Genomic DNA, 22,826 nt, shown 5'->3' on the forward strand with positions numbered 1-22,826 from the left:
CTGCCTTTTTATCCCAAGAACTTAAAATAGAGCCTAGAACACTATAAATATTTAGTAAATGGGGACTGTACTTGGTGAAGACACCAAATTGATCTCACAGGACTTGCTCCTGGCTAGTGTGTGATAGGTACGTCATCTCTTCTGTATTCCATCTTTGCTGGACCCAGCTCTGTTGGCCTTGTTACCTTGGGGGTCATTTGTCTTTTGAAATGAACATTCTGGTTGCCAGATAATTAATTTTCTCTTAGATAACTCACTTTTTGTTAGGGTAAGCATTCTTTAGGCTTCCTGATATTAGTCTCTAGTGACTGGACCACATCTAATCATCTTCCACTCTTGCAGGCCCTCTGAAGAACAAATTTCTGAGACTCTTAGGGGTCAGGAATCTTCATTTTCTCAAATCAATCTCCCCTTCTACTATTTTATAAAATGGGGTCAGTAATAATGCCTTCCTTTCAGGATTGTTATGAGGATCAAAATATATTGTATATATAACCTTTTTCCAATCTTAAAGTGTTATGTAAATATCTGATATTATTATCATTTCATCACATTCAATATCCCATGGGCCCTACAAATACTGGAATTTCTTATTCTTTAATGACTTATAGTATGATAGGATCTTATCAGGATGTTAAAGGTCTCTGTTTAGTCCATTCACTTTATATGAAGATGAAGAAACTGAATATTTTATACCAAAGGTGAACAAAAGTCTTCTGAATATTCCCGATCACATTCAGGGGAATAAGATGCAATTGGGAGGAAATCTGAGTGGAATTTGACATTTGGTGATACAAAATTGAAGGGGATGCATTGGTTCAAATACTGACATAAGTTTCCACCAAGTTATGGTAAACCTAATTGCTCTCTATAAATTGTGTTATACCTAGGTATTTCAGTGTATGTCTATATGTTTGTTTTCTTTAAAAAGATATTAATAGGGATGTAATCTATATTCAGATGATACTTATTTCAATATGATGAAGTTGCTTGGGCATTTTAAGCTTGAGGGTACAATAGGAAGCTAGATGGCTTAGTAGTACTAAACCTAAAACTATATTATGAAGCAGCAGTCATCAAAACCAGTTGGTACTGGCTAAGAAAGAGAGTGGTGGATCAGTGGGATAGGTTAGATATAGTAATCTAGTATTTGTTAAAGCCCTAAACTCCAGCTTCGAGATAAGAACTCCCTATTTGACAAAAATTGCTGGGAAAACTGGAAAATATATCAGAAACTCAGCATAGACCTATGTCTCACACTTCATACCAAAATAAGGTCAAAATGGGCACATGTTTGAGGCACAAAAGATCTTATCATAAACAAATTAAGAGAACAAGGGATAATTTACCTATCAGCTCTTTGGAGAAGAAAGGAATTTATGACCAAAGAAGAACTAGAGAACATTTTTGAAAAGCAAAATGAAAAAGTTTAATAACATTAAATTAAAAAGATTTAGCACAAACAAAAATAGTAGAAACAAGATTAAAAGGGAAGTACAAAGCTGGGAAAAAATCTTTACAGCCAGTGTTTCTGATAAAGATCCCATTTCTAAAATAAAGAAGTGTCAAATTTATAAGAACACAAGTCATTTCCCAGTTGATAAGTGGTCAAAGGATATGAACAACCAATTTTCAGATGAATAAATTTAAACCATCTATAGTCATATGAAAAAATGTTCTAAATCATTACTGATAAGAGAAATGCAAATTAAAATAACACTGAGGTATCACCTCACACCTCTCAGGTTAGCTAAAATGACAGGAAAAGATAATAAATCTTGAGGGAATGTGGGAAAACTGGGACGCTGCTCCATTGTTGGTGGAGTTGTAAAATGATCCAACCATTCTGAAGATTAATTTGGAACTATCCCCAAAGGACTATAAAACCAGTGCCATTATTGGGTTTGGAAGGAAGGAAAAGGACTTACATGTGCAATGTTTGTAGCAGCTCTTTTTGTGATAACAAAGAATTGGAAAATAAGTAGATGCCCCGTCAATTGGGGAATGGCTGAAGAAGTTGTGGTATATGAAGGTAATATTATTGTTCTATAAAAAATGATGAACAAGCTGATTTTATAAAGGCCTGGAAAGATTTACATGAACTGATGCTGAGAGAAAAAAGCAGAGCCAGGAATACAGTGTGTACAATAACAATAAGAATGTGTGATGATGAACTATGAAAGACTTGGTTCTTCTCAGGGGTTTAGTGATGCAAAGCAATTGCAATAGACTTTGGATAGAAAACACCTGCATCCAGAAAAAGAACTATGAGGATTAAATATAAATCAAGACATATGTTCACTTCTTTTTTTCTGTTTTTATTTTTTCTCCCATGGTTTTTCCTTTTTCTGATTTTTCTCTCCCAACATGATTCATAAAGCAATGTATATTAAAATAAATAAATATATTTTTTAAAAAGGCAGCTAGGTGAAGTAGATAGAACTTTGGCCTTAGAAACAGAAATCTGTTATTGTTGTTCAGTCAAATCTGATGGGGTTTTCTTGCTAAAGAGATTCTCCAATGCTTTGCTATTTCCTTCTCCTGAAGATTCAGTAAGTGGCAGTTAAAAGTTGCCCAGGGTCACACAGACTTCACTGACTCATAGGCAAACAGAGGCTGTGACTTGTCTGAGAAAGTTTCTGAGACTGGGTTTAAATTCAGATCTTCCTAATTCTGAGCCCAGCACTCCATTCACTATGCTACCTAGATGCCCTGGAGTCAGGAAGACCTGAGTTCAAAACTGCCTTTAGACACTTAGGAGTTGTGTGAACTTGGACAGTCACTTAAGTTCTGTCTGACTTAGTTTCCTTGACTATCAAGTCTTTCACAGAGTTATTGTGAGGATCAAATGGGATAATATTTGTAAAGCACTCAGCCCAGTGACTGACACTAGTAATTACTTAATAAATGCTTATTTCTCCCCTTTCCTTCCTTCCTTCCTTCCTTCCTTCCTTCCTTCCTTCCTTCCTTCCTTCCTTCCTTCCTTCCTTCCTTCCTTCCTTCCTTCCTTCCTTCCTTCCTTCCTTCCTTCCTTCCTTCCATCCCTTTACCTTAGGGAACTGGATGAAGTTCAAATCATGTCTGGCCTTGGTGCTAACATGATGAAATTACCTATAGGATCACTAAGAAAGGCAATTTCCCTCTTTTTACATATTGTCTATATCTGCTCTAGAAAAAAGGAAGTATCTCTTTTCATTTAAGTCACTAACTAGAGTGAGTAGCCCTTCTGGAAAGGCAAAGGAGTTGCCTCAGGAAAGAACTTTATTATGAGCCACTACAAACACTTCAATAATAATTAGCAAGAGAAAACTCACTGGAGAGACCATTTCATATCTGATGGGAAATCCAAATGATAAAAAACCAGGAGTGGGTAGCTAGGTGGCACAGTGCATAGAGCACCAACCCTGAAGTCAGGGACACTTAACACTTTCTAGCTGTGTGACCCTGGCCAAGATACTTAACCCTAATTGCCTCAGCAAAAAACAACAACAATAACAAACAGGAGGCTTCAGAAGGGGCTACATACTTCTAGAGCAGGACATGATATTTCAGTAAGGACTCTCATTCTTCATCATACCTTCAAAGGTGCCTTCAAAGTCCTTATCCGTGTTGGACCAGATTCTGGGAGGTTTCTAATTAATAAGCCTCCACTCTCCCAATTAAGGCATCTTGGACTTCTCCATCATTTTTTTCCTATCACCTCCTAGGGGAAAAAAACATTGAAGAAACCTAGAGAACAAAAGCTAGGGATAGAAATTTCTACAATGTGTTGACTGATTTCTCCCTAAATTCATTTCTTGTTTTCTTGACATCCCCTCCCTTTACAGTATGTCGGTGGACAGTGTTGGCTGAATAGTCATGCAGGGGAGTATGCTAAGCATTCTTTGAGGAGAAAGCCTCTGGTGGCTATGGGATGGCAGTAATTCCATTGTCATCACTGCCTGCTGGCATAATCTGTGGCAAGGATTTTGTTACACTGACTTTGAAGTGGCTCTACTTTGACGCACAATAAGAAAGCCCTTCCCCTAATTACCACATAATGGAAGAATAAACAGCCCACAGTAAGAAAGACATATGGAATAGCTTCCATGTGCAGTGTGGAAAAATCTATACCACCCTATACCAAGGAAGGTGACCATGCCCTGGAAGGGAGATATTTGCCATGGCAGGCCCTCTTTTCTTTTTGTCTACTGATCCCTAAATAAAATAAGAGTTCTTTTGCTAGGGCCTTGGATAGGGTTCAGGGAATCTGTGAAATTTATTCACTAAAACACTTAACTGAATTTTATAATTTGTTTCAATTAAAAATATTTAATTAAAAGTTAAATTCAATTAAAATTATTTTTTTTTATTTTTAAAATATATTTTTTAAATTCCTAAAAAGGAGTTGGTAGTCTTCACCAGACTGAAATTAAAAAATACTATGAGTGCCTGACCTAGACAATTTTTTTGTATAGTGGTAATACTGCCCCAGCTTATGTCCTATTCTGCTCTTCATATTAAGTCATTAATAGTAATATACTCAGGCCAGTTTTCCTGAATGTTATAAAAGTACTTTACTTTGACTGTGAGAAGTTATCATCACTTCTAGATATCATTTATTTAGCCTAGTAACTGGCGGGATAGTCCAGACACTTCTGGGATGGCCTGTTGCCACATCAGAACATTCAGTCTCCTCAAAGTCTCTTCCCTTTTCTGGGAAGCAGATCTTCAGCTTTTTGGTAGTTTTATTGATATGAAATATATTAAATTTATATATTATAGAACATGACATATATAATTATTTAAAACTGTAATTAATTTGTATATCATCATTTTAAAATATATTAGTCTGGCCCTGATGAATTCAGAATGTCTCAAATTTGTTATTATTTTTTTAAAAATCCTGGATTGAATTATTATTTTATCTATATAAATCTTGAGTGTGTCCTCTTAAAATGACTCCCATATATTTTAAGCATTCATGTCTATCTTTCTGTCTACCTGTCTCTCTTCCTCTTTATCTATATATTTATCTTCCTGTCTATCTATCTAGTTGTCTGTCTATCTACCTATCTTTCTTTCTTTCTGTCTATCTATCTATGCATCCATCTGTCTATTATTCTGTATATATATTTATCTATCCTTTGATATCTATCTTATTGATATCTCTCCTATCCTTTGATAATACCCTTTGCATGACTTCTAATGCCCCATTTGTAATGTGCTGCATACTGATCTTGTCTATCCTGTCCTTCTATGTTACTTTTTTGTGATCCACAATCACAGTTCTTGAGAGATTAGATTGTACTGTATCTTGTAGTCATAGATAACATTACAAAAATACTGTGGATAAGTACATGTGCCTTCTTTTGTGGGAGGATCTTAGAATTATTAAAAGAATTGTAATTTCCCAGTAGAAATCACCACATTGTTCTTTTTGACCCTGAATCCAATTCATTATCCATTTCTTATATCTGTCAAAGATTTGTCTATGTATGCCTGTTTATAGACATATATAGCCATATAAATGTAACCAAGTGTAAAAATTGTTGGATGAGTACCATAAGTTCTCTATCCAATTATATAAAATGATCTGAGTAATAAGAATTCTTCATCCACCTGATGTTTCTAAATAAGCAATTAAAGCAAAATATTTTAAGTGATTATAGATCACTTCATGAGTTTCTTCAGTCTTCTGGAACTTGAAACAATTCACAAAATGTCCTTTCCATATCAGGTATATGGAAAACTCACTAATTTAGGGAATCCATCTTCCATCTTGACTCTGTATTGAATCTTCTCCATGTCAAGTATTGGAGGTGGGTGGAGATGGAGAACAATAGCTTTCCCTGCAGATGTCTTAATTTTCTATTATATCAGATGATCACTGAATAATGTTATCTTTGATATGGTGGCTTTCAAGGAATCTTACACAATTTTGAAATTTGTCTGAAGGAATACCTCATTAATGATGGATGGCATTTATTCAACATTGTAATCTTATCTGAAATTACCTTGACTTGAGTCAGTTTGGTGTGCTTTGTGCACTCCATAGGTACTGTACCTTTGATCATATTGTTCTGCATTAATTTTTGGCAACCTTTGCCAAAGTTAGAGACTTTCTTTACCTATATATAAGAGATTGCTGGGAACCTAATATAAATATCCTTGTATTCTCTGTGCCAACAAATATATTATCCAGCATCCCCAAATTTTTTAGTTGTAAAAAAACAAACAAAAAAAAACAAATTAGCAAAGTATTTGCATGTATTTTCATCTATTACAACAATCCCATGAGGTAATTGCTTTTATCACTACAACTTTGCATATGAGAAAACTGAATCCAAGAGATTAAATGAAGAGTAATATAAACAATTAGGGGCTGAAGATAGATTTGACTTCTGATTTTCCTGAAATCTATCCATTATACCACAGTTTCTAGGTCATTAATATAATCTTGTTACTTAAAGTACCCCAAAAGTACACAGTACAGTTTGGAGTTGGGTCATAATGGATTAAGAAACTCTGAAAAGTTTAGTGTGGTTAATTTATATCATGTATGTAGTGTCTATTATTCTTGGTCACTTCTGTGAGTTCTGTGAGAAGCTTTAAGCTTACCAGGATATAGATAGTCCTCACTGAGGTCACTGAGCCCTTGCCCTTTTATAGGCTGTGGTGGAATAGACCTCTCTGGCATAGTTTCCTCACCAAATGACTGGATTATAATTGTTATCTCATTGTTCTTTAGCAAAGCTTCCGTCATTACCATTTCTATTGTAGAAGAGCCTCCTACAAATTTAATCAAAACATTCAGGAAGGTCACTTGAGACAGCACTTGGTTCTACTTCCATTCTAATTTCCCTGCACCTTTTCTGGTTGGTCTCATTTTCAGAAAGATAAGAGCTGAATTTTCCTCTTGAGTGCACATTATGTAGCAAAAGATCACAGCTTCTTAGGGGCTATTTTCCAAAACAATATCCTTGACCTCTGGAAATGAGCCCAGCTGATCTTCAAAGAGGAATGATGTGGAACAATGGTCTAACAAATAGCCAGTATGGTTTGGACTTCTTTGGTAACGTCCAACTGTTCTAGTCTCTTTGTTCCTCCTGAACTTCACCTGAGTGGTCTGCTGGAGGACCTACAAAATCACTTTTTCTTAGTCTCTGACAAATGTCTTTGTTCACTTTCCTGCCTAAACTGTTGTAACACAATTCCCTTTTATTGTCCTGACTCAGTTTCCCTAATTGTCCTGACTTAGTTTCCCTGAATTGTTCTGCCTTAGTTCCTAATTGCTCTGTTCAATACTGCAACATCACCCCTCCCTCCTAATCATGATGATCCGGATGAGTAGAAAGACCTATCTTAGACATCATCAGAACATTGGGTGCCTCTCCCCATTCTGTAACCCCAATTTGTCAGAATGTCCAGTGCCTCTTCCTACCCTGTCAGAACCGGATTGATAGTCCTTCCCCCCAGCTCTCTGACTCCACCCCTGCCTCCTGTACCCCTGTAGCTGAGCCACCTGCATATATATGTCATTGAGAACTCACATTGGTCCCTGGATGCTTTGGACATCAGCCCTGGGGCAGCATGCCCCCAACACAATCTCTCCATTTCAAATAAATTATTATAACTCTCTAATCTCTATCTTGCCTCAGTTTCTCTGGCATTACAAAACCTCCTTGATTGACTAAATATATTGTGAGTATGGGAAGTGTAGATGTTGTTTTTTAAGCAGAGTTGTTATAATCTCAATTGATCATCTCAAATTCCCTTGATTACCTGGAGCAGTCTAAGGTGTTTCTTGGGCTCCACAGATACTGCACCTTTCATCACACTGTTCTATGGTAATTCTTTTTTTTTTTTTTTTTTTTTTTTTTAATCTATATCACAATCTTTATATGTAATACAATGGACATTAGCAGTAAGAAAAGCATCCTGTTGGGACTCAATGTCGGAACTTCAGCTTCCTAGTATTCTATGGCCAGAAAACAGGAACAGATCAAGTAAAAGACTTGTTGTTTGCAAATAATCCCCATTTGCACCTGAACATGATGATTACACATTCATTCCATTTGAGCCTCCTCTAACCATCTTCACTTTAGAAGGTAGATCTTGATAGGAATATTAGTCAAATATTAATTTTGAGGTCTTTCAAGAAAGGGAAAAATAGGGATCTCTTGTGAATGCTGAATACCCTACAGAATAGTTTTATAACTGTAGTTTTATAACATCTATGGTAATTCTTGCTAATTTTTGTCAGTAATTTTGCCCAAAGTTAGAGACCTTTATCTACCTCTAAGAGGCTCTTAGGAACCTAAAATAACTATTCTCTGCATCTTCAGTGACATTAAATTGGTTATCCAGCACCTCCAAATATTTTAGCAGTAAGGAAATATATATATATATATATATATATTTTGCTAAGGCAGTTGGGGTCAGCTAGGAAGTGTTAGGTGTCTGAGGCCAAATTTGAACTCAGGTCCTCCTGCTCTATCCACTGTTCCACCTAGCTGTCCCCCAAAATAGATATTTATTAAGCTCTTATTGAAATTAAGGGTTGTTCAATCTTTAAGGTGTGTAGTAGGTCAAAGATATGTTTCCCCAAAGGCTTTCTGTTAGTAACTTCATTTCTTTTGATCAATCACCTGTTATTCCTGTTACGTTTCTGTGATGGTTGACAATTTGAATTTTTTTTTTTCAAATGAAAAGGGCACTTTATCCTGACAATGGCCTCCTTGAAGTTCCTTGCACAGGACATTCTACAATTCTGTGTGTGTTTTCACTGCCTGTTCCCCAGGAATGAAATTATTCATTTCCTCAACTTAGTTTTTTGGCTTCCTTCAAATCCCTTTTAAAACCCGTTTCTACAAGAAGTCTTTCTTGATCTCCCCAATGACATTGTTTTCTTCCTATTGGTTATTTCTAATTTATCCAACATATAACTTGTTTGAACATTAGCATGTACATGTTTTTACCTTCTTTACTTCATAATTATGGTGGCTACTCATTCCAATCACACCATGACACAATAATTCCCTAAGCTCATTCCTGCCTATTTTGGTGCTTGAAAGAGTGATGTCTTGACTTGGCCAATGTTAACACTGATTGCCTTGGCCCACAAAAAATAATAATCAGTAGTCATTGAAGAATCCTCAAGTTATACCTTACCAGTTAATTGATACCTACCTCTGATATGAAAGATCCATGTAAAATCTAAAGATCTTTTTCAAAATCTCTTTGACTAATGCTCCCGTCAAGGGAAACTATAGCAACATTGGTTTAGGGTTAATTTGCTATTCAAAAAAGGGCCTTAAGCTCTCTTGAAAATTCCTTGGCTAATGAAACATCTGTGTTTTAAAAAAATGTTGTTTAAGTCTACCAAAAAAAAAAAAAAATACAGTTAAGCTTATACCTGATTCAATCAACTTTCAGGAAGCTCTCTTCCTTCCTGAAGAATATTAATATATCTTCTTGTGGGTTTCTCCAAAGAACTGAAATTATAGAAATACTCATCAATTGGGGAATGGCTGAACAAGTTCTGATGATATTGCGGATTGTAGAAAAACATGGAAATTCTTTCTGACCTTTACAATAGGTCCTTTGTACACACATTTCCTGGCTAATGTCAACGTCTTTATCCCTTGATTAGCAACTGGAAACTTTTGTTTTTTCATGACAAGTTACCTCATTTACTATTAATTGAGAATTTCAACAGTAGTTTAATGAACAATAAGTACATTGAGTATGATGTAGGGCTTTTAATACAATCTTAATATAAGCAGGGCATTTTTCTACTCTTGGTTGGAGAGAATCAAAGAGATACAGCTGGAAAGACCTTACTTTTATCAGCAGGTAAATAGGTTAATATTAAGGTATATCTGTTTCCTTCTCCTCTCTAGCTATCCCCATCAGCTTTGTGGAGAACAGGGCAGTTGTGAGCCACTGCGACTTGACCATGCAGATGTGGTGAATTGTACATCCAGCAGTCCAGGACATATGAAATGTGCTGTCATCTGTCAAAGGGGATACATTCTCCAAGCTAGCAGTGGAAAGAGACCAACATCCATTCAGGTAAGTCAGATGGTGTTTGATTAGAGAGACCTACAGAGTCAACATGATCACAGGATTAATTTCTGGATGCAGAAAGCTTTTCATTTTGTTGATTTTCATTATGACATTAAAAAAAAAGTCTTATAAAGGAGCATATAAGGACCTTCACAAAAAAAGACCTTGGCTTTAGAGATGGTGAGGTTGTACATACACCATCTGTGGCTCTGAGATAAGAGATTTTGCAGTTTGAATAAACTGTAAATTTCTTGCCAGGTCTATGCTACAGTAGGAATGCCTGGCATATTCCCATTGCTTAAGTTTTATTGTTTGAAGTCAGGACCATACTAGTTTGTTTTGGAGATGACAATACCAAAGTAGTTGGATATACCAAAGGTTAGATTACAAATAACTATTCTGAAGTTTAATATCTTTTTTTAAGAGTCTTAAAAAAGAAGAAATCATCCATTCTCCATCTTTCTCATCACTCATGAGAAGCCCCAAATCCACTGGTTTAGGAAGAGGTTGCTTGACTCACTCTCTTTCTTTGATTAGATTTCACAAATTCCAATAATCTGTCTACAAATAATCATCCATTCAATAATAATTTGACTGGCTACTATATACAATGAACCCCTCATATTATGTCAAAGGAAAGCATTCTCAACCCTCAAATCAGTAATCTCACATACTAGAGATATTATGGGACATCAAGGGTTGAAATGACCTTTCCAGTAAGTGAGGGGGGAACCCATTGTCTCCAACTTTGAGATAGTTTTCACTGTTTAGACATTTTTACTTACAGCAAGTCTAAGTTTGCCTTTGTATATCTTCCAATATTTGGCCCTAATAACCAAACTATGGGGCCAGCCAGAACAAATCTAATCTCTTGTAACATTAATGTTAACACCAAGGAGTGCCGAGGAGCATGATGGAGGTCTTATGCTTTATTTTACTTTCCCCATCTATAATCACAAAGGATGCAGCCTTTGCCTTTTGGGGAAGCAGATACCACGTTTCCCTTCTATCCATTCTGTCTTTCTTTCATTCTCTAGGATCAGGGATAATGGGAAGGATTTCCCTTCTTAGGCTTGCTACCCCTAGTGAGCTTTCCTCACAGTTTATGGAATAATGAAGTTTAGGTTCTTTTAAACAGATATATGTATATCTGTCTATATTGGCTAAGCAACTGGCGTTAAGATTGCTCAGGGTCACACAGCTGAGGAGTATTAAGTGTCTGAGGCAGGATTTGAACTCAGATTCTACTGAGTCTAGGGCTGGTATTCTATACTGTGCCATCTAGCTACCCCCATCACTGAATATTTTTGAAAAGAAGTGTGATGTAGTCAAGTCTTTGTTTTGAGAGTAATGATTAATTAGTTCTGTAGAAGGTGGACTGGTGAGGGGAGATCCTAGATTCAGGGAAACCAAATCAAAAGCTATTGTATTGTTCAAAGTAGGGTCTGAAATAGGGTTCAGACTCTATCTTTGAAAAGAGTATGTGGGGGCATCTAGGTAGTACAGTGGATAGAGCACCAGCCCTGAAGTCAGGAGGACCTGAGTTCAAATTTGGCCTCAGACACTTTTTTTCTTTTTTTTTTTAAATTTTTAAATTAATTTTAAAATTATAACATTTTTGACAGTACATATGCATAGGTTTTTTTTTGTTTTGTTTTGTTTTTTTACAACATTATCCCTTGTACTCCCTTCTGTTCCGAATTTTTCCCCTCCTTCCCTCCACCCCCTCCCCTAGATGGCAGGCATTCCCATACATATTAAATATCTTATAGTGTATCCTAGGTACAATATATATGTGCAGAACCAAATTTTGTTGTTGTTGTTGTTGCAAAGGAAGAATTGGATTCGGAAGGTAAAAATAATCTGGGAAGAAAAACAAAACAAAACAAAAATGCTCACAGTTAACACTCATTTCCCAGTGTCCCTTTTCTGAGTGTAGCTGATTCTGTCCATCATTGATCAATTGGAATTGGATTAACTCTTCTCTATGTCAAAGATATCCACTTCCATCAGAATACATCCTCATACAGTATCATTGTTGAAGTATATAATGATCCCCTAGTTCTGCTCGTTTCAGCATCAGTTAAGACTTTCCAAGCCTCTCTGTATTCCTCCTGTTGGTCATTTCTTACAGAACAATAATATTCCATAACATTCATATATCATAGTTTACCCAACCATTCTCCAATTGATGGACATCCATTCATTTTCCAGTTTCTAGCCACTACAAAAAAGGGCTGCCACAAACATTTTGGCACATACAGGTCCCTTTCCCTTCTTTAGTATTTCCTTGGGATATAAGCCCAGTAGTAGCACTGCTGGGTCAAAGGGTATGCACATTTTGATAACTTTTTGGGCATAATTCCAGATTGCTCTCCAGAATGGTTGGCTTCTTTCACAACTCAACCAACAATGTATCAGTGTCCCAGTTTTCCCACAGCCCCTCCAACATTCATCATTATTTGTTCCTGTCATCTTAGCCAATCTGACAGGTGTGTAGTGATATCTCAGAGTTGTCTTAATTTGCATTTCTCTGATCAATAGTGATTTGGAACACTCTTTCATATGAGTGGAAATAGTTTCAATTTAATCATCTGAAAATTGTCTGTTCATATCCTTTGACCATTTATCAATTTGAGGATGGCTTGATTTCTTATAAATTAAAGTCAATTCTCTGTATATTTTGGAGATGAGGCCTTTATCAGAACCGTTAACTGTAAAAATGTTTTCCCAATTTGTTACTTCCCTTCTAATCTTGTTTGCATTAGTTTTGTTTGTGCAAAAACTTTTTAATTTGATGTAATCAAAATTTTCTATTTTGTGATCAATAATGATCTCTAGTTCTCCTTTGGACACAAATTCCTTCCTCCTCCACAAGTCTGAGAGGTAAACTATCCTATGTTCCTCTAATCTATTTATGATCTCGTTCTTTATACCTAAATCTTGGACCCATTTTGATCTTATCTTAGTATGTGGTGTTAAATGTGGGTCCATGCCTAGTTTCTGCCATACTAATTTCCAGTTTTCCCAGCAGTTTTTGTCAAATAATGAATTCTTATCCCAAAAGTTGGGATCTCTGGGTGTGTCAAACACTAGATTGCTATTTTTATTCACTATCTTGCTCTGTGAACCTAACCTATTCCACTGATCAACTAGTCTATTTCTTAGCCAATACCAAATGGTTTTGGTGACTGTTGCTTTATAATATAGTTCTAGATCAGGTACAGCTAGATCACCTTCATTTAATTTTTTTTCCCCTTACTTCCCTTGAAATTCTCAACCTTTTGTTGTTCCATATGAATTCTGTTGTTATTTTTTCTAGGTCATTATAATAGTTTCTTGGGAGTCTGATTGGTATAGCACTAAATAAATAGATTAGTTTAGGGAGTATTGTCATCTTAATTATATTAGCTTGGCCTATCCAAGAGCACTCAATGTCTTTCCAATTATTTAAATCTGACTTTATTTTTGTGCCAAGTATTTCATAATTTTGCTCATATAATTCCTGACTCTCCTTTGGTAGATATATTCCCAAATATTTTATACTATCGACCGTTATTTTGAATGGAATTTCTCTTTGTATCTCTTGCTGTTGGATTGTGTTGTTAATGTATAAAAATGCTGAGGATTTATGTGGATTTATTTTGTATCCTGCAACTTTGCTAAGTTCTGAATTATTTCTAATAACTTTTTAGCAGAGTCTTTGGGGTTCTCTAAGTATACCATCATGTCATCTGCAAAGAGTGATAGTTTGATTTCCTCATTTCCTACTCTACTTCCTTGAATCTCTTTCTTGGCTCTTATTGCTAGTACTATATTGAATAGTAATGGTGATAGTGGGCAACCTTGTTTCACTCCTGATCTTACTGGGAAAGGTTCCAGTTTATCACCATTACATATGATATTTACTGACTGTTTAAAATATATGCTCCTTATTGTTTTAAGGAATAGTCCATTTATTCCTATACTCTCAAGTGTTTTTAGTAGCAACGAAGGTTGGATTTTATCAAATGCTTTTTCTGCATCTATTGAGATATCATATGGTTTTTATTAATTTGATTATTAATATGGTCAATTATACTAATAGTTTTCCTAATATTAAACCAGCCCTGCATTCCTGGTATAAATCTTACTTGATCATAGTGTATTATACTGGGGATGATTTTCTGAAGTCTTTTTGCTAATATCTTATTTAAGATTTTAGCATCAATATCTATTAAGGAGATTGGTCTATAGTTTTCTTTCTCAGTTTTCAATCTACCTGGTTTAGGTATCAGTACCATGTCTGTGTCATAAAAAGAATTTGATAGGACTCCTTCAATCCCTATTTTTTCAAATAGTTTATATAGCATTGGAGTTAATTGTTTTTTAAATGTTTGGTAGAATTCACATCTAAATCCATCTGTTCCTGAGGATTTTTTCTTAGGGAGTTGGTTGATGGCTTATTCTATTTCTTTTTCTGAAATGGGACTATTTAGACTACTTACTTCTTCCTCTGTTAATCTGGGCAAGCTATATTTTTAAAGGTATTCTTCCATTTCATTTAAGTAATCAAATTTATTGACATAAAGTTGAGCAAAGTAGCTCCTATTGTTCTAATTTTCTCTTCATTAGTGGTGAGTTCTCCCTTTTCATTTTCAAGACTAACAATTTGCTTTTTCTCTTTCCTTTTTTTAATCAGATTTACTAAGGGTTTGTCTATTTTGTTGGTTTTTTCATAGAACCAACTCTTAGTTTTAATTAATTTTAATTAATTTAATTAATTCAATAGTTTATTTACTTTCAATTTTATTAATCTCACCTTTTATTTTTAGAATTTCAAGTTTCGTGTTTGTCTGGGGGTTTTTAATTTGTTCCTTTTCTGATAATTTTAGTTGTAAGGCCAATTCGTTGATCCTCTCTTTCTCTATTTTATGCAAGTAGGCCTCTAGAGATATAAAACTTCCCCTTATTACTGCTTTGGCTGTATCCCACACATTTTGGTATGATGTCTCATTATTGTCATTCTCTTGGGTGAAGTTATTAATTATGTCTATGATTTGCTGTTTTACCCAATCATTCTTTAGTACAAGATTATTTAGTTTCCAATTATTTTTTGGTCTATTTTCCCCTGGCTTTTTATTAAATGTAATTTTGATTGCATTGTGGTCTGAAAAGGATGCATTTACTATTTCTGCCTTACTGCATTTGATTTTGAGGTTTTTATGCCCTAGTATATGATCAATTTTTGTATAGGTTCCATGAACTGCTGAGAAGAAAGTATACTCCTTTCTGTCTCCATTTAGCTTTCACCAAAGATCTATCATATCAAACTTTTCTAGTATTCTATTTACCTCTTTGACTTCTTTCTTATTTATTTTGTGGTTTGATTTATCTAATTCTGAGAGTACAAGGTTGAGATATCCCACTATTATAGTTTTGCTGTCTATTTCTTTTTGCAGCTCTCTTAATTTCTCTTTTAAGAATTTAGATGCTGTACCACTTGGTGTGTATATGTTTAATACTGATACTGCTTCATTATCTATGTTACCCTTTAGCAGGATATAATGCCCTTCCTTATCTCTTTTAATTAGATAAATTTTTGTTTTTGCTTGATCTGAGATGAGGATGGCTACTCCTGTTTTTTTGGTTTTGCCTGAAGCATAATAGATTCTGCTCCACCCTTTTACTTTTAGTTTGAATGTATCACTCTGTTTCAGGTGTGTTTCCTGTAAACAACATATAGTAGGATTCTGACTTTTAATCCAGTCTGCTAACTGCTTCCTCTTTATGAGGGAATTTACCCCATCTGCATTTATGGTTAGAATGACTAATTCTATATTGCTTGCCATTCTGTTAACCCCTGCTTATACTTTTTTTTCCTTTCCTTCCCTCTTACCCCCCTACCCAGTATTAAACTTCTGAACACCACTTGCTTTTCACAGCCCTCCCTTTTTAGTATCCCTTCCCCCACCTTAAAGTTCCTTTTCCTATTTTACCCCTTTTTATCACAATTTCTGTATTGCCTTCCCCTTAGCTTACTCCTTCCCTCTCACTTTTCAATGAAGTGGAAGAAGTTTCACCATAAATTGAATAAGTCTATTGATACACATTATGTTCATCTCCCTCCTTTCTTTCTTCAGATATAATAGGTTACCTTTGCCTCTTCATGAGATGTAGTAACACCATTTTACCCTTTTTATAATATGATTTCCTTTCCACCTCTAGTTTCTAGGACAAATTATACCTGTTCTTTACATATCTTTATGGCAGAAATATAGTTCTCAAGATTTCTTTTTACCTTTTTTTTAGAAATCTCTTGAGTTCTGTATTTGAAGATCAAACATTTTGTGTAGGTCTGGTTTTTTTCATCAAGAATAGATGGAATTCATTTATTTCATTAAATGTCCATCTTTTTCCCTGGAAAACAATGCTCATTTTTGCTGAGTAAGTTATTCTTGGTTGCATACCAAGTTCCTTAGCCTTTCTGGAATATCATGTTCCAGGCCCTTCATTTTTTTAATGTGGATGCTGCTAGATCCTGGGTTATCCTTATTGTGGCTCCTCCATGGCCTCAGACACTTAAAACTTCCTAGCTGTGTGACCCTGGGCAAGTCACTCAGCCCCAATTGGGAAAGAAAGGAAGAAAGGAAAAAGGAAAGAAAGAAAAGAGTGTGTGAATGATGTTAGGGACATAGAATTGGCAAGACAACAATTGATTGAATATAAGGGATAAAGAAAGAGAGGAGTCAGGAATGAATCTGAGGTTGTAATCCTGGCTGATTGGAAAGATAGCACTCTTAAGAGGAAAAGAAGAAACTTCAAATAACATTAGATTGGGGAGAAAATGTGATGAGACTCAGTTTTGATTTGTTGAGCTGGGTGGCCTATAAGACTTCCAGGAGGGGATATCTAGCAATTTATGGGCCATGCAGAACTTAGGACTTTAGTCCAGTACATCCTGGACAGAAATATATATCATCAAAAAATGTTATTCTGTGATTCTGTCAATAAAACAAAGCAGAAAGGTAAAACTTTCTTTTGCTGTCCTCTGTCTAGTCTTGATTTAGATAAAGATTGAGTTACACTGGCAGAACTAGATATAGAGAATTTTTTTTTTTACTTTTGAAATTCTCCTTCTGAATATAAATGACATTTCCATAGCATAAGAATGGAGAGGCAATGTAGCATAATATTAGCTGACATTTATATATGTCTTACTTCTGACTTATGCTAGGTATACGATCATAGAGCAATTACTCAATATCCCAGGCAAACTGCCAAGACTATAAATTACAAACAAACCAGTAATCTGTACTGACAAAGGAAGTTTCTATATTGGAATTTCCCTCTGCCAATGAAATCATATGTCTGAACTCCTCTCATCCTGAAATAGTGAGAATTGAATATAATTAATTTAATATTATTACCATAAGAATGATGAGTTAAATATAGGTCATTATGAATTTGTTGTTTAATTATAACCTTAATATTAATATATATACTATTAGTGATGCTTTGTTATTGTTGTTTGTCCTTTGTTCTTGAAGAGGACTATGACATCACGATGATGCCATAACATATGAGTGAATTGCATTGAAGTGAGGGAGGGCTGTGCAAAGTTACCAGCCTCACTTATTCCTCTAGAGCCATCTGGGTCTAATGGCCAGATATATACATACAGACATACAGACACCCACACAACATATATATATATGGACCAAATGGAAGTTGGCTTGAGGTCTATAGTTGAATAATCAATGAGAATCAGAATGATTTGTGTTTAAGGCGTGGTCCTTAATAAAGATATAGCCCATAATATTATCATGAATACCTGCATAATATTTAAAATTAAAATGACCTCTCCTTTGAATGCTAGTAGCTGTTTGATTATATTTAACATATTGGGCCTTGCAGAATAATTATTTGTGTTCACATCTCACACAATATCTCCTTACAATATGGCAAGCTCTTTGAAAGTAAGGACTACATTTAATTAATTTTTCAATTCTCCATGCCCCCTGGCATGATGTCTTGTACATAGTGTACAATGAGTGAATATTTACCCATTTTAATCAAATAATGAAAAGGCAAATACTTACATAGAGAAGAGAGAAAGAAAAAAGAAAATAGAGCAGAACAAAAAGTCATTAAAAAGGCATTAAAAAAAGAATAGAACAACTTATTTCTTGAGTAGTGACTGAAGCTAAAAAAAAAAAAGAAAGAAAGAAAGAAAGAAACTGAAAATGTTATATGTCTATTAAAGCATCTTAAGAAACTCAAGGAAAAAAAAAAGTTGAACAGAGCTGAACAAGGTGAATGATCATCTAAGCACCACAGAGAGGACTTAACATATTCTTAAAATGGAAATGCAATAATTAGAGTTTGAAACAGACTTCTAAGTGTAAGGGAAGAGACTGCAATGGTATTTATCAATGTGATAGTAGGTCAGAGCCTTTCAGACTGAAAGCCACAGACCAAAAATGGTGGTGCAACTTTTGTCATCTGCAGGTATTCTCCAGTTGACCTGTTGTTTATTGACTTACAAAGTTGAGATATTTCTAGGGAGGGTTCAGCTAATGATCAGAAGGTGATAGGAATGTGTTTCTTTGAAAACATATCTAACTATCTTTGAATTAGAACTCTATAGAATCAGATTGAAAAAAAATGTTAATACAATGAATCATCTTTGGCTATAAATAAGCATGGGAGAGAGGGATTATGAAGACTTTTGCTGGTCATTACTCTTATGATCCTGATATTATTAGGGTTTTTTGATTTGAAAGATGGTGTCAACAGCAGTCTCTTATTTTTGTGACTATTAAATATTTTCTCTAGGACTTTTCTTGTGAAGAAAGCGAGAATAAAATTGGTAGCTGAGATTTTGTGATTAATAATTTTATAGTAAAAATTAGAAAATCCCCGTCTTCAAAGATGATGTGTAATGATGAAACAAAAAGAATAGTCATTCAAGTTAATCAGTATTAATATGGATAGTCATCTCTAATAAATGACCAAAAATTTGTCCTTGGGCTTAGAAGGAAGAGTAAAGGAGTAAGTCCTTACACATCAGAACTGTGCTAAGAACTTTTCACAAATATTACCTCATAAGATCCTCAAAATAACCCTATAAAGTAGGTACTGCTATTATTTCCATTTTATAATTGAAGAAATTGAGGCAAACAGAAATTAAGTGACTTCTCTAGGTTCACATAGCTAGTAAATGTCTGAGGATGAATTTGAACTCGTGTTCCTGGCTGTAGGCAAGCACTCTATCCACTGTGCTACCAGCTGGCTCTATCAATGAATGGTTTGATCATGTTACTCCCTTGTTCAAGAAACTAGGTGCTTAATAATTGCTTGTTGGTTTGGGTTGCTTCTTATTCCTTTCTTGGGCATTTAAAGCCCTTTACAATCTGACTTCATTCTGTCTTTCAATACAAATTCCATATTATTCCTCCTAATAGATTTTAAATTCCAGTCAAATAAACCATTTTCTATTCTTCATAAATAACATTTCATCTGTTGCCAACTTGCTTTTAAATAGGTTATCTCTTATGTTTGGAATGTCTTTCACCTTATCTCCACCTCTTGGAATTGCTTACTCTCTCAAAAGGCTAGTTCAAGTAGGATCTCTTTCAAAAGGATTTTTTCCTGATTAAAAAGTGGTGAAACCTTACTCCCTCTTCCATTGTGTATATCTATCTGTCTCTCTATCTATTATCTATCTATCTATCTACCTTTTCTGCATGGGTATGTATATAGGCATGTATGTATATGTATGTACACACATATGTATCTGTGTATGTATGTATATATGCTTGTATATATGTATTACATATATATGCATATATATTGCATATGCATATCCTTAATTTACTGCTCTGTGAACATATTGTATGCCCCCAAACTCCTTAAGAGCAGTAACTATTTAATTTTACTTGTTGATGAATGATGGCTGAATAGCAATATAATCTTAAGATCAAAAAGTCATTAAATAAAATTCAATGACAAATTTAATGATCACAAATATAAAGTCTTATCTATAGTAAATATGGGGGACAAATGGCTAGACTAGTTAGGTAAAGATTTTCATGGATTTCAATCTCCTTATGATTCAAGGCATGTTATGGAAGCCTGAAAAGGCACTGTCTGACCTGAGGTTACTTGGAGAGAAATTTAGTGTCTATTACCAAAGATGTGATAGTTCCATAATACTTTACTCTGATCAGAATACAGTTGGAATACAGACCTTAGGATTCTGAGGCTTTTTTTATATTTTTTAATATTTTAATATTTTTAATATTAGGTCTGTGAGAAAATACATGTATAACACCTGTATTTTACTCTGACACCTTTACATGACTTCTATGATTGGTCAAATCACTGACTTATGGTTCTATCAATGAAAATCTAGAGCCTGTGTTAATACAGCTTTATTAATATTTGCTATTTGGGGCAGAGAATCTGAGACTTCTTGTCTTAGACTTTTACCAACTTTGTAGATTGTTCTGATTGTCTTTTTAAATTTTCTACATTTAGAAGGAGATTGTGCTCACATGTTCCTCTGGACACTGGAACCAAGCTATCAGTTGTGTGCCCCTTGATTGTGGTGTTCCTGACCAGTCACATGTATACTACGCCAGATTCTCCTGCTTGGAAGGAACTAACTTTCAGAAGCGTTGCTCTTTCTCCTGTATCTCACCAGCCAAACTTCAAGGTATCATCAATTTGGAATTCATATAAGCATATGATCATCCTGGACTTTCAGATTCAGAACTTCCATTCATTTTATTCCCCTGTTATACCATTCCCCGTTCTCTGCCACCATTTTCTATTTTGTTCCTCTTCCTTGCTTCCAAGTCCCTGCTGTACTCTCACTTACTTTTCTCTGATTGATAGTATTTTAGATTCCCATTAGTGAGAAGGTTCTATCTACTTTTATTTCTTTAAAAGGTTAGAATCAATTGGGAATCTTAATTTCTTTTCATGTTTTAGCCAATCACTTCACAATTATTTAAAACTGGAGAAAATATAAGAGAGTTGACCCAATGAATCCCTCTCTCACACAGCTAATCCTTATCTCTTAATTAAAATTAAAATTGGTGCTCTATCTGTAATAAGAGCAAATTTGTGTTATGTCAAAATGCAGTAGTGTAAATTAGTAAATTCAGTGCTAAAATTAGCAATTTCTGCATTTGGGAAAAGCATGAGACATGCCTTCAGATCATCTTTTTAAAACCTATTCAATTAAGTGGAAATAGGGGATGGGTGAGCAGAGCTTGAGAAAGATGAAGAAAAGTTTACCTAGTGTATAGTAACAGCAGTGGAAGCATGTCAACTAGTAACTTCTTATTTCAGCTAATTATTCTCACAAAATAAATGTTTTGTTGTCATAACTCAGTTGCTTGGGCCTGAAAGAGTTCAAATGATGCAAGCATCTCTATATTTTAGTGCCCTGCAGCTATATATTTGAAGCCTCACCCTAGTTATGCCTTTAAGGAGCATCCTAAATTTTAGGCTTCCTTTGGTTTTTTTGTGAACTAGTATCCTTGGAGAAATCTTATTGGATTTGGTGGTCCCTTCCATTGTTACCTGTTCCAAAAAGATTACTGTGATTCCCCAGGTTGATCCTCTTCTAATCACTATGGATTTACCCCTCCCCATCTTTCTAGCTGAGTTTCTCTCTTTTATGTTTCCTGGAGTTAGGAATGAACCAGTGGTTGACCTGTCTTGAGGATGGGCTCTGGTCTCTCCCAGAAGCATATTGCAAATTAGAGTGTGATGTTCCTCCAGTCATAGCTAATGCCAACCTGCTACTGCCTCGCTGCCTCCAGGGAAATCATGATGTGGGATCTATTTGCCGATACCAATGTGAACCTGGATACTATGTGGCAGAAAGTACAGAAAGCAAACCCAAAAGGTAAGTCACCCTTGTTATCCACAATTGTTCTTATCTTCACATTTAAATCGCATGTTTCCATTCATAAAATTTTAAACCATAGTTTTAGAAAAGAATAATGAGACTTTCAAAAATTATTTTTCTATCTCTTAAATTTGTAATCGTTCTCGTTTGTTCAAGATGATTCATATCTATCAAATATACATATATATATATAAATAATGTATTAATGTGCATATATGTGTGTGTATCTTTATATATCCCTGTCTATTAGGAAGATCATCATGAACAGATGAGAACAGTATGAATACATAGATATGGACATGAATATGGATATACATATGCATATATCTGATATATCCAAATAATGGCAGAATGATAAATAATCATATTTAAATAAATCTTCCTTTCTGTATATACCTATATGCATCATGTTGGCTTAATCATAATAGCTCACATTTATATGGTACTCACAATGGCAGATGATAGTATATAATTTTAAAATATAGTTTATTGAGACTTTTTTTTTGTTTTTATATCACCTACATTTCCCTGTATTCTTTCCCTTTTATGCCTTCATCATAGTAATCATTTCTTCCAGTGCAGTAATTAATGTTCCATAATTTTACATACCACATTTGGTTTTATCATTGCCCAAATGTATGACGATTGATTTTATTTCTGATTGTTTGCTACTAAAAAAAAAAAAAAAAAAAAAAAAAAAAACTGATACTATGAATATTTTGTTGCATTTGAAGCCTTTCTTTTTTGTTTTTGTCAATTATTTCCTTGGTACATATGTCCGGCAATGGAATTTTGGGGTCAAATAGTGTAGACATTTTGGCATTTTTCTAAATATAATACCAAATTGTTTTCCAGAATGGATGGACCAATG

General features: G+C 34.7%; 1 protein-coding gene across 2 annotated transcripts in view; it reads left to right on the top strand.

Annotated features, from left to right (window-relative positions):
• The window catches only part of PAPPA2 (pappalysin 2), a 559,101-nt gene that overhangs the window by 430,290 nt on the left and 105,985 nt on the right, over positions 1–22,826 (top strand). For both annotated transcript variants that reach the window (XM_074308442.1, XM_074308441.1), the window contains 3 exons: positions 9,885–10,056; positions 20,572–20,749; positions 21,739–21,952. In XM_074308442.1, coding sequence (XP_074164543.1) covers positions 9,885–10,056; positions 20,572–20,749; positions 21,739–21,952 — 564 coding nt within the window. The remainder of the gene's footprint in view (positions 1–9,884; positions 10,057–20,571; positions 20,750–21,738; positions 21,953–22,826) is intronic.

The sequence above is a fragment of the Sminthopsis crassicaudata genome, chromosome 4 (assembly GCF_048593235.1).
Source record: "Sminthopsis crassicaudata isolate SCR6 chromosome 4, ASM4859323v1, whole genome shotgun sequence".
Lineage (NCBI taxonomy): Eukaryota > Metazoa > Chordata > Mammalia > Dasyuromorphia > Dasyuridae > Sminthopsis > Sminthopsis crassicaudata.